The sequence below is a fragment of the Mizuhopecten yessoensis genome, unplaced genomic scaffold, assembly GCF_002113885.1.
Source record: "Mizuhopecten yessoensis strain PY_sf001 unplaced genomic scaffold, ASM211388v2 scaffold8449, whole genome shotgun sequence".
Classification (NCBI taxonomy): Eukaryota; Metazoa; Mollusca; class Bivalvia; order Pectinida; family Pectinidae; genus Mizuhopecten; species Mizuhopecten yessoensis.
In genome coordinates, this window is record NW_018407553.1 from 254,094 (window position 1) to 267,378 (window position 13,285).

At 36.9% G+C, this 13,285-nt stretch overlaps 1 protein-coding gene across 7 annotated transcripts in view; it reads left to right on the forward strand.

The window, feature by feature from the left end:
- LOC110455990 (S phase cyclin A-associated protein in the endoplasmic reticulum-like) overlaps nucleotides 1-13,285 on the forward strand; it is a 108,034-nt gene that overhangs the window by 15,282 nt on the left and 79,467 nt on the right. For all 7 annotated transcript variants that reach the window (XM_021506488.1, XM_021506490.1, XM_021506491.1 and 4 more), the window contains exons 3-5: nucleotides 7,238-7,521; nucleotides 9,654-9,757; nucleotides 11,648-11,779. In XM_021506488.1, the coding sequence (XP_021362163.1) occupies nucleotides 7,238-7,521; nucleotides 9,654-9,757; nucleotides 11,648-11,779 (520 nt within the window). The remainder of the gene's footprint in view (nucleotides 1-7,237; nucleotides 7,522-9,653; nucleotides 9,758-11,647; nucleotides 11,780-13,285) is intronic.

Consider the following 13,285-nt stretch of genomic DNA (forward strand, 5'->3'; position numbering starts at 1 on the left):
TATAATACCTCTCCTCTAGTCCACTATAAAATACCTCTCCTCTATAGTCCACTATAGAATACCTCTCCTCTAGTCCACTATAGAATACCTATCCTCTAGTCCACTATTAGTGTGTTGTGTGATTCCCCTGATACAAAAGTGGGCAGAACCAATTGTTTCCTGAACTGGAAGATATGATTGGCCTATTTATTGACCGTGTCCGAGTGTTTTCATATTGAAATTTCATTTTAGAGGCAAAAACATGTTCATCGTTTTGATGCAAACAATTTTTCTAGACATATATTGGGCTCCTTTTTTCCATTTTTTCCCCCGCATGAATGTTGTGGAATTCAGTTATGATTAAATTTATTTGAAACACACCACACATAAGCAAACATGAATGAAATGGATCAAAATATCTGTTGTGATAATTCTCAATCATCAGAAATTATAGCAGTATATAAATGTGATTTCCTATCTAGGCACTGTCTTGGCAACTTTGAAAAAATAAATAAAGTATTAAAAGGATATTGGATGCATGCTTGTCTGTATGAGATAAAGACCAACGATTAAACCAATGAGGCAAGTTTGGTTGGCATATTTTGAGAAAAAGTAAAATATGGATGCATTCAATGTGTTGCCATTGTTTGTCCTAAACAAACTTTTGACGGTTGGGTGTCAAAGTCAAAGTGTGTGAGAACTAGGCTCTCTATTGTCCCTTATTTTAAGGCCAGTAACGTGTGGTCAGTGGTCAGTGGTAGTAGTGGTCAGTGGTAGAAGTGGTCAGTGGTCAGTGGTAGAAGTGGTCAGTGGTAGAAGTGGTCAGTACTGTATTGTTCTATGTCGTTATGACGTCACACACTATGTCTGCACTGGTCATGCTGTGTTCCTAATAAGTCATGAATATTCTCGGTGGACCACTAAGTACCAGTATCGGACTATCTGTATCCGTAATGTCAGCATATTATCAGATTTTATGATGGGGTCCATGTACTCCAACTGTAATGGACTAGATAATTACTTGGGACCGTCTGTTATTGCCCTAACACTCGGGATTCATGGCCAAAACCCCTCGCCAAATATTGATTACTGTACGTAACTTACACAACAGCCAAATGATGCTGGAAAAAAAAATATATCTGCAATACACGAGTGCTGTCTTTGAATGACAAACTGTTTGTACATTTGCTTCAACCCACGTACACACACACTACAACCGTGTAAAATCTTCAGTTATGCACCACACTGTCCCTTACAGGAAATTTATATGGATTAGTGGTTCGCACGAGTCTGTCATGTTGAAGTACAGCATTCTCGATTGTACAGCGTAGTACAGGCTTACAGCTATGGCTGTTATTACATTGGAAGTTTAGTACAGACTGGTCAGAATCATAAACTTAATATGTGGCTATGTTGACAATGCAACACTATGCGGATGTGGTGTAACATTTAGAAATCTCCTTTTCTATGGAAATGATGTGAGGTCTTCGGATTCAGTGTGAGGCAAGTGAAATGTTTTGTTTGGGAATTTATATAAATGTTCATAGATACCATGCATATATAACAATTTATGTTTACAGGGGAAAGGCTTTTGATATTGTGTTTTCTATAGCTAGAGCACGATGAATCCATTGAAGAACTAAATTAAGGATCCTCGTACCACTGCCAAAGACTGTAATAAAGTAACTGTTGTTTTCTAGCATGACTATACTTTTTGTTAAACATTTCTGAAAAGAAAACTGTACCTTTCAGGATTTTTGGAGAAAAAATGAAGATAAAATAAAAAAAAATATGACCAACAATAAATAGTGTTCCGAGTGTAAAAATTGAGCGGAGCTAGACCGGTATTCGAACCGTGGACTTACAATTATTTCACTTTTCCTGTAACTGATTGAGCTACTTGGCCAGCCGAAGTGCCCTGGCCAAACTGCTACTGTAACAGTTATAGCTAAGCAGAAGCTAAGGGGAGGTCACTGATGTATGAAAATTCTCAGTGCAGTGGGACAGGAATCCTTAAAGTCAGGAAATCCTTCTTGTCTGACGTCAGCGTCAGCAAAACTTTCTCGACTGGATCAACAACACTTACAGATTAATCAGTTTTACAAATTATCAATTTTCCTGATGAAAGCTGCACTCTTGACACCAATGTCGAGGAAATAAGACAAGTTTCCGTATATTTTTGTACTTATATGTTTATATAGGGAGAGAGTATTATGAAGACTCGGGACATATTGTAGGTTTGTAATTAGCAAGAAATTTCATAATCATGCCACAATGTCAAAGGATTCACACATTATTTTCACTCAAAGAGGATGACATGCCTTAGAAGATATTTTTTCCTTACAAGAATTTCTTAAGAACAGAATCTTCCATATTGATTGCCAATACGTGTGTCTGGCTTAACTATTATCAGGGGCAGATGGACTCGTCTGTCTGTCTGTCTGGCTGTGAAATGTTGCAAGTTAATTTCTGGTGAAGCTTCGGTCTCACTTTCAATTTAAAATGATGTTTTTAAATGTTTCAGACAAAAAATGAAATTGTGTTTCTGATAACTAGTGGGAAAATGGAGTTCTATTATAGATACCGTATTTACCGTAACAAGGGCACAGGTAAGTGACAAGTGGGATGCCGCTATTTAGACACATTATTTTCCTCAAACAACATACCTTGTAATTGGCCATTTTCCCTCCCGCAGAGACATGAAGGTCTCTTTATTCCACTCTCAAGTTGAATTCAGTTAGATTGAATTTGGTCACTGTATCAGCAGATAGCGTTTCCATCTAATATATTGGTGTACAAAGATATTTTGATGGTAGAAAGTGTCTTAATCCTCAAAATTGACTGGACAGCTTTCGGAATATAAAAATTCTGAAACAGAAAACAAGTCTGGAATTTCATGGCAAGCATTTGAACTAAATTTTTAAAATCTCTTATTTCAATGACAATAGTAAATGGAGCAGACATCCATATCCTGTTATATATACCTGCTAATTTATATAACAAAGATGTAAAATTTCTATGGTTTATATTGCAAACATAAAAGATATAACAAATACAATTGTCAGTAATTATATATCAGAGATATTATTACAATATCCTAGCTTGATATATTGTTAATGCACTATTATATTTGACGAGTAGCCTTAATACCTATGTTTCTGTACTTACCTATCTTTCTGTACTTATCACCAGGTAAACAGTGCTGTGTGTTCATTACCTTCCTGCTATAATCAATATCTGATTGTCCCTCAATCAATTTCACCAACCCAGGTGTGCTTTCTTAACGAGGTCACGACTGCATCTTTAATCCCATGCTCCTAAACTTACCTGCCATTAATATTTTAGCACCCATGGCCAGCATTGAGGTGAGAAACAACTAGCCATGGTATGTTATACACACTGTATTCTCATGGAGTAAACATCAGGTCACATGATCGGTAAGGATTTGGATTTAGTCCCGGTTCAAACTTTCTCTTTGGTTATATTCATGTGTTCCCTAAATATAGCTATAATCAAATCAATACATCCCTTCAGCATTTGTTTCAGAAAGTGTTTCGTAATTAATCTAAGTCCCCTGTTACTGAAACTTACCAAGTGCTTTAAAACTGTTTCTGACGTGAATGGTGGCCTATAACAGATCATGTGGGAAGACGGTGCAATAATCACGGCACAGGAATCAGAAGACAGAGTGTACAAGACAAGTGTGGTGTAAACTGTGTAGCTGGGAATTCAGTCTGACTGGTAAAATACATATAAGTTTGAATGGAGTATTGAAATTGACAGGAGGTGCAAGTTGATAGTGCCTTTTGGAGCCTACTTGTCTACATTGTTTGACAGTAAAGTGTGGTGTCTTTTGGAGCCTACTTGTCTACCGTGTTTGACAGTAAAGTGTGGTGTCTTTTGGAGCCTACTTGTCTAATGTTTGACAGTAAAGAGTGGTGTCTTTTGGAGCCTACTTGTCTAGTGTGGTGTCTTTTGGAGCCTACTTGTCTAGTGTGGTGTCTTTTGGACCCTACTTGTCTAGTGTGGTATCTTTTGGAGCCTACTTGTCTAGTGTAGTATCTTTTGGAGCCTACTTGTCTAGTGTGGAGTCTTTTTGAGCCTACTTGTCTAGTGTGGTGTCTTTTGGAGCCTACTTGTCTAGTGTGGTGTGTTTTGGAGCCTACTTGTCTAGTGTGGTGTCTTTTGGAGCCCAGTTGTCTAGTGTGAGGTCTTTTGGAGCCTAGTTGTCTAGTGTGGTGTCTTTTGGAGCCTACTTGTCTAGTGTGGTGTCTTTTGGAGCCTACTTATCTAGTGTGGTATCTTTTGGAGCCTACTTGTTAAGTGTGGTGTCTTTTGGAGCCTACTTGTCTAGTGTGGTGTCTTTTGGCACCTTCTTGTCTAGTGTGAGGTCTTTTGGAGCCTACTTGTCTAGTGTGGTATCTGTTGGAGCCTACTTGTCTAGTGTGGTGTCTTTTGGAGCCCACTTGTCTAGTGTGAGGTCTTTTGGAGCCTACTTGTCTAGTGTGGTGTCTTTTGGAGCCTACTTGTCTAGTGTGGTGTCTTTTGGAGCCTATATACTTATCTAGTGTGGTATCTTTTGGAGCGTACTTGTCTAGTGGTGTCTTTTGGAGCCTACTTGTCTAGTGGTGTCTTTTGGAGCCTACTTGTCTAGTGTGGTGTCTTTTGGACCCTACTTGTCTAGTGTGGTATCTTTTGGAGCCTACTTGTCTAGTGTAGTATCTTTTGGAGCCTACTTGTCTAGTGTGGAGTCTTTTTGAGCCTACTTGTCTAGTGTGGTGTCTTTTGGAGCCTACTTGTCTAGTATGGTGTCTTTTGGAGCCTACTTGTCTAGTGTGGTGTCTTTCAGAGCCCACTTGTCTAGTGTGCGAGTGTAAACACAGCTGTTTCTGGTTACATTGGTAGTAGTTATCATGGAATGTTTAATGTTGGCATGACACAATTTTGATTTATGCAACCTAAAGGAGGTCCTCATTTTTTCACCTTAACTTCAAATCATATTGATTTCAGGTTTTATTGAGTCTATGGATGTGTTGGCTACCTAAAAGGGAGCATTTAGACGTCCATGCCAAGGCTTACAGATAGGGTAGTAGATTATAAATATTCTCTGTTCATGTAAAGCTTACAGATAGGGTAGTAGATTATAAATATTCTCTGTTCATGTAAAGCTTACAGATAGGGTAGTAGATTATAAATATTCTATGTTCATGTAGAGCTTACAGATAGGGTAGTAGATTATAAATATTCTCTGTTCATGTAGAGCTTACAGATAGGGTAGTAGATTTTGTATTGTTTACAACAAAACTACACGGTTTATAAATATTCTCTGTTCATGTAGATAGATACCTGATCAAATTGACTGGTGTTTTTCTCTGTTAATGTAGATAGATCCCTGATCAAATTGACATGTGTTTTTCTCTGTTCATGTAGATAGATCCCTGATCAAATTGACTGGTGTTTTTCTCTGTTCATGTAGATATATAGATCCCTGATCAAATTGACTTGTGTTTTTCTCTGTTCGTGAAGATATCAACTGGTGTTTTTCTTTGTTCATATAGATAAATCCCTGATCAAATTGACAGGTATTTTTCTCTGTTCATGTAGATAGATCCCTGATCAAATTGACTGGTGTTTTTCTCTGTTCATGTAGTTAAAACCCTGATCAAATTGACTGGTGTTTTTCTCTGTTCATGTAGATAGATCCCTGATCCAATTGGCTGGTGTTTTTCTCTGTTCGTGAAGATATCAACTGGTGTTTTTCTTTGTTCATATATATAAATCCCTGATCAAATTGACTAGTGTTTTTCTCTGTTCATGTAGATAGATCCCTGATCAAATTGACTTGTGTTTTTCTCTGCTCGTGTAAATAGATCCCTGATCAAATTGACTGGTGTTTTTTCTCTGTTCGTGTAGATATTGACTGGTGTTTTCCTCTGTTCGTGTAGATATTGACTGGTGTTTTTCTCTGTTCGTGTAGATAGATCCCTGATCAAATTGACTGGTGTTTTTCTCTGTTCATGTAGATATTGACCTGTGGTTTTCTCTGTTCGTGTTGATAGATCCTTGATCAAATTGACTGGTGTTTTTCTCTGTTCGTGTAGATATTGACTGGTGTTTTTCTCTGTTTGTGTAGATATTGACTGGTGTTTTTCTCTGTTCGTGTAGATATTGACTGTTTTTTTTCTCTGTTCGTGTAGATAGATCCCTGATCAAATTGACTAGTGTTTTTCTCTGTTCATGTAGATATTGACCGGTGTTTTTCTCTGTTCGTGTAGATAGATCCCTGATCCAATTGGCTGGTGTTTTTCTCTGTTCGTGTAGATATTGACCGGTGTTTTTCTCTGTTCGTGTAGGTAGATCCCTGATCCAATTGGCTGGGGTTTTTCTCTGTTCGTGTAGATAGATCCCTGATCAAATTGACTGGTGTTTTTCTCTGTTCGTGTAGATATTGACTGGTGTTTTTCTCTGTTCGTGTTGTAATGTTTATGTTTATAAATCAAAATTTGATATTATTCTTTATTATCAAATGGTATTTGATCGTGGTATAGTGTCTTATAGTAAGCTGGTCTGAGGCACTTTAAAATACATAGATATTCAATTCATTTAGCAGTTTTTAGTGTTTTATTCTACCTTACACTGTTATACCTTGTAAATTGTGTTAGAGTTATCTCCCTTCAAAACTTAATTACTATTCTCAAATAAATCATAACAATTCTGAGAGTTTGTTTCAATCAGACAGTGGGATACTACATAGCTGTTGCTATAAGCCATTGATCATTGTGTTATTAACAAGTGAGATCATTTGATGTAATCGGTCAACCAACAGTACAGCAATATAGGTATGTGGTGTTATTTGACCATAGCAGCAGCAGAAATCGTTTTTCAAAAAGATCAATACAGTGACTTCACTGCACTGGAGATTGTATCCAAACATTGACAGAGTTTATAAAAGAAATTGTGTCTTAATGTCCCTTTAAGTGTAAAACTGTGTTGGAAATGAGATGCCTGTTACAGTACCATTGTTAGTGATACAATGTATCTGGATCAACACATGTTGCTGAGTCCTTCCAGTGATTTATATAACATATAATCAGGAACAATGGGATAAAAACCGATCAAAATTTCAGAAAAAATTTCCTAGTATGACAATTGTTAACTTTAATGTATGCAAGCTGTTGTCCACCACAAGAACATTGTGTAAAATCAAGTACATATAGAAGTTACAAGTTTAATTAATGCAGAATTTCTTACTTCACAGGCCAGCAAGCCATACACATGGGTAGAATGGGGGCACGAAAACATCCCCTGAAGGATCAGAATCGACACCGAAATGTCACACCTCCGAAGAGGAAGGCTGCCGATGATTATGCTCTCATGCAGAAATCCCAGCAAGAATTACTCAAGTCGCCAAAATCTGACAGCGGATTACGAAAACCAGACCTTCGAGCTCGATACTGGAAGTTCCTGTTTGACAATCTACAACGGGCTGTTGATGCAATATACGAAACATGTGAACAGGACGAGAGTGTCGTTGAGTGCAAGGTGAGGATTGCGATTACCTACTCAGTGGAAGTATGCTTAACATCAGAATTCCAATTTCATTTTAACTTAAGACCTAATTTGAGGTTATAAAATTATTGTATATTTTCCTAAAAAACAGTATGTATAAGTAAATGGGAATGGGAAAAAGAAATGGCATTATGAAAAATTATTTGTTTCGTTCTATTTTAAATGAACATTCTGTTAGCTAAACCACCTAAGAAAAATAGTGCTGATCATACAGTATTCTTGTAAGAAATTTCTGTTGAGATCAATATTACTACAGTAAAGACGATGTTCCTCATTGACTGGCTTTGTATGTACAAGTAACAGGTGCTTAGCTCGGTCGAGTTACAGTCTATACATGTCATAGGATATTGTAACACCGCTGTATATATAAGCTTAGATATTTATCAGTTTGCTTACCTATCAGTCAGAGTATTAGTTTTTAATTTGTATCCATTAAGACTACAAGTAACAGACCCTTTAAAAGCATCAGGGCCCTTATTCATGAAACCATTCACATGCTCAAGCATGGATTCTGTGCTCAAGCCAACTTTCATGTAACTTGCTTAAATCATTGATTAAAGTAAGGTAATAGAGCCAATGTCGGGGTCATTGTCCATTACATCACAATATCAAAGTGAACCCTGAAAAAACATTGTAAAATGAAACCTCAACTGCAGAGGGGAAACTCGTCGGCAATATAAACTTTAAAACCCCACTTATTGGTGATGCTTGAGTATGTTGTGATGTAACTGTATATGTCGCTTAAATCATAAGCAATCATAAGCAATGATAACAGTTTTAGGCTGTAAGTCTCTCAAAATTAGCATCTCATTGACAAAATATGATTTCTTTATCAATTATTCACAGAACAAGATATTGAACACAGAATCTGAGTTTTAACATTAGAATAGTTTCATGAATACAGACCAAGATCTTAATGCTGGGATACAGTCAAACCTGTATTAAGAGACCACCCCTGGGAAGTCCAAAATGTGGTCTCCTAATACAGGTTTAGTTTACAATGAAATCACTGCAATGTGAGCACTACAAGTGGTCTGTTAATAGAGGTGATTTCTATGAGAAGGTTTGACTGCTAGTCGTATGTCCTGTCAATAGAGGTGATTTCTATGAGAAGGTTTGACTGTTAGTTGTATGTCCTGTCAATAGAGGTGATTTCTATAAGAAGGTTTGATTGTTAGTTGTATGTCCTGTCATTAGAGGTGATTTCTATGAGAAGGTTTGACTGCTAGTCGTATGTCCTGTCAATAGAGGTGATTTCTATTAGAAGGTTTGACTGTTAGTCATATGTCCTGTCAATAGAGGTGATTTCTATAAGAATGTTTGACTGTTAGTTGTATGTCCTGTCAATAGAGGTGATTTCTATAGGAAGGTTTGACTGTTAGTTGTTTGTCCTGTCAATGGAGGTGATTTCTATGAGAAGGTTTGACTGTTAGTTGTATTTCCTGTCAATAGAGGTGATTTCTATAAGAAGGTTTGACTGTTAGTCGTATGTCCTGTCAATAGAGGTGATTTCTATTAGAAGGTTTGACTGTTAGTCATATGTCCTGTCAATAGAGGTGATTTCTATAAGAAGGTTTGACTGTTAGTTGTATGTCTTGTCAAAAGAGGTGATTTCTATTAGATGGTTTGACTGTTAGTCGTATGTCCTGTCAATAGAGGTGATTTCTATTAGAAGGTTTGACTGCTAGTCGTATGTCCTGTCAATGGAGGGGATTTCTATGAGAAGGTTTGACTGTTAGTCATATGTCCTGTCAATAGAGGTGGTTTCTATAAGAAGGTTTGACTGTTAGTTGTATTTCCTGTCAATAGAGGTGATTTCTATAAGAAGGTTTGATTGTTAGTCATTTGTCCTGTCAATGGAGGTGATTTCTATGAGAAGGTTTGACTGCTAGTCGTATGTCCTGTCAATGGAGGTGATTTCTATGAGAAGGTTTGACTGTTAGTTGTATGTCCTGTCAATAGAGGTGATTTCTATGAGAAGCTTTTACTGTTAGTCGTATGTCCTGGCAATAGAAAAAATCCAATATCAGAAGAATACGACATGTAAAATGTTTGTAACTTCCTTACTTGGTGTTCTTAAAGTGGCGATGTATTTATGTCAACAGGAAGTGATCATGATGCTAGAACAGAGTACCCGGGACTTTAAGTCTCTCATAGAGAGGCTCCACATGCTGCGTGCCTTTGAGGAATCGGCTAAAGAAGGAGACAGGTCAGTCAGCGATTTCTTCACTTTTCTGTCTTCTGTCAAAAGTGTATTATACACATCTGCAGTCCCTACAGAAATTGATTGAGAAGGCAATTGTTTTACAGTCATCTTTCTTGCTCTTCTTTCAAAATTTGATTTTTGTTATGGTCAATTGTAATATGACATCAAATGAATAATCTGATAGCCTTTGCTCTAGAATTATGTGATCTTGTAAGTGATTAAAACTTGCTGTGTTAATGAATGTTCAGTATAAAAAAACATGAAGGATTGTGATTTTTTTTTTTTTAATAAAACGAATGTCTATGCAAGTTTTTATGTACATGTATCTAATATATATCTCAATGCAGCTATAAATTGATATGTAATATATCGGTTTATAGAATCTGGACAACTGTATATTTTCTGCACTATAATAGGGTATACACCCCGAAACCAGGAGCTTATAATATTCTGGTAATATTTGGGTACAACCAACTTTTGTGATCTCTCTATTTCAGGCTAGATTATAACTTACGAGCATTGATGATGTACATGTATGTAGATAAGCTTGGTGCCGCTAAGTCTTTGTCTCTCCTGCATTATGCCTGTTGATGTAATACTTCTGTTGCTCAACATAAAAGTTGTATTGTAATCTGGCTTATTTAGGTTCATTATTCAAGACTACAATATTGATTCTATTTACCGATTTTGAAGATATCCCCAATAATTGGCCTTCCCTTTAGTGGTGTGGCTTCAATGTAATCATGAAATTGTCATCCTTAACTTAGATTGTATTTCCGATTATAAATTTTACGGAATGATGATCGTTAGGTCAGAATATAATAACAAACCACAACAAATAAGGCTTACTGCAGATAGTTTTGTTTATTTATATGGATCGATTATACCGATCTATAAAATGTAATTATCGCTTGCAGCAGTTTTAAATGATGCCATTAGGAAAGTGATATACTATGCTTTGACTGCATTAAGGTGTAGAAGTCCAATGACTTAGACCAAACATAAGGTTAGACATGCATGGATGTAGAAGTCCAATGAATTAGACCAAACATAAGATTAGACATGCATGGATGTAGAAGTCCAATGGCCTAGACCAAACATAAGGTTAGACATGCATGGATGTAGAAGTCCAATGACCTAGACCAAACATAAGATTAGCCATGCATGGATGTAGAAGGCCAATGACCTAGACCAAACATACGGTTAGACATGCATGGATGTAGAAGTTGAATGACTTAGACCAAACATAAGGTAAGACATGCATGGATGTAGAAGTCCAATGACTTAGACCAAACATAAGGTAAGACATGCATGGATGTAGAAGTCCAATGAATTAGACCAAACATGAGATTAGACATGCATGGATGTAGAAGTTCAATGACTTAGACCAAACATACGGTTAGACATGCATGGATGTGCTTATTGTAACTTTTCTTCAAATACAATGCATATGCATCTGTTTTTCAACGAACATTGGTTGGGTCTGATGATAGTCAAGTTCCAAATAGTGTTCAGCAAAGTCTACTGTCATAATAGTGTTGGTGGCCCTGCTAGAGATGGGCAGTGTGTACACAGAAAAGCATTGTACTTGCATATTGAATAATAATCCGACCCACTGTCCGTTGAAAAACATATGCATATTTCCTTGCAGAGTAAACAAATTTCAAATTTGTCGCCAGTAAATCTCCCCTCCCATGGTTTTGTTTGATCATGTTTTCTAAAAATCACCCAGGCTATTGTTAGAATCAATACGATATCCATTTTGATTAGATTTGGGGATTACTTGGGTGTGGATTTGAACATTTCTCCTGTGTATATCTTGGAAGAGAAACCAGCTTCAAATCTTTTGTTTTTTATTTGCTTTACCTTGATTTTGATTTGCACTGTTTTCAGGCCAACTTCAATTGCATGGGAAGTGAGAAAAATGTCACCAGGTAAAAGTGCTGGTACCCAGGGTCACGGCAGGAGTACGAGTTCTCCGAGCCCCGCACAGAGGGTGCTCACCTTTCCGGACCAGAGATCTGAGTAATGATTGTTTGTGCTTCTTTGTCTGTGGCTATGTTTTAATTCTACCTATTTGTGTAAAATTTTGATTGGTAATTTTGTCAGGTATATCTAAACTTTTGATTGATTTCAGTCATCAAATATTTCTGTAATTTTTTTATCAGTGCATATAATACACTGTCATCAAATATTTGTGTACATTTTTATTTTGTCCTCTGTTTTGTGTTAAGTTTTGATTGGTACTCGTTAGGGCCCCGTATCGGAGATATGGGTGCCCTATAGTAATCACTCTGTCTGTCTGTCCACAAATTTTGTTCCTGGCTGATAACTTTGGTATTTATTGACCGATGTACATGAAACGTGGTCAAGATGTTCAGTTCACAAAAATACACATTGAGGCAAAAAGTCAAGGTCAAAGGTCAAGGTCATTAGGTTCAAAGGTCAAGGTCAAATTTTACATCTTTTCACTGATGAACATTTTGTTATGACATTATGGAGCAAAGTTGATCAGAATTAAACAAGCAGTCAACTGACCAAAGGTCAAGGTCATCGGGTCAGGGGTCAAGGTCAAATTTTGTAGCTTTTCACTGGTGAACCAATTCGCTATGACATTATGGAGCAAAGTTGTTGGGAATTAAACAAAGAGACACACTGAGGTAAAAAGTCGAGGTCAAAGGTCAAGGTCATTAGATTCAAAGGTCAAGGTCAAATTTTGCATCTTTTCACTGATGAACATTTTGTTATGACATGATGAAGCAAAGTTGATCAGAATTAAACAAGGAGTTTCAATTTACCAAAGGTCAAGGTCATTGGGTCAAAGGTCAAGGTTAAATTTTGTATCTTTTCACTGGTGAACATTTTGCTATGACACTTTGAAGCAATGTAGCTCAGAATTAAACAAGGAGTCAATTGACCAAAGGTCAAGGTCACTGTGTCAAAGGTGAAGGTTACATTTTGTACCTTTTCCCTGATAAAAATTTTGTTGTGAGATTATGAAGCAATGTTGTTCAGAACTTAACGCAGAGTCAACTGACATTAGGTCCAGGTTACGGAGTCCAAAGGGTCAAGGTCAAGTTTTGTATTTTTCACTGATGAACATTTTGTTATGATATTAAGAAGCAAAGTTGGTCGGAATTAAAGAATAAGTCAACTGACCAAAGATCAGGGTCACTGGGTTAATGGTCAAAGTCATTTGGGTCCAAAGGTCAAAGACAAAGTGGATCTCTGACATTGACCCTGGCTCATGATTGAGGAGGTATATAAGGTGAAATAAAACAAATCAAAGCTAACAAATGAATATTGCACCGGTATTAACATTTCTGTTAGCCCAGCAAATATGTAGGTGGAAGGAAACAAGACTCACATCATAGTACATATAAAATGTCTATTTTGCTTCCTTGCGATTCTTTTTGAAGTCCAAATATCAAACGTCAAGCTCAGCTATATGGGCAGATTGCTTCTTGATGATTATGGGGAATATATTGCCACAAGACGGGGCCCTTACTGACCTGTCAGTGTTCTAGTTTT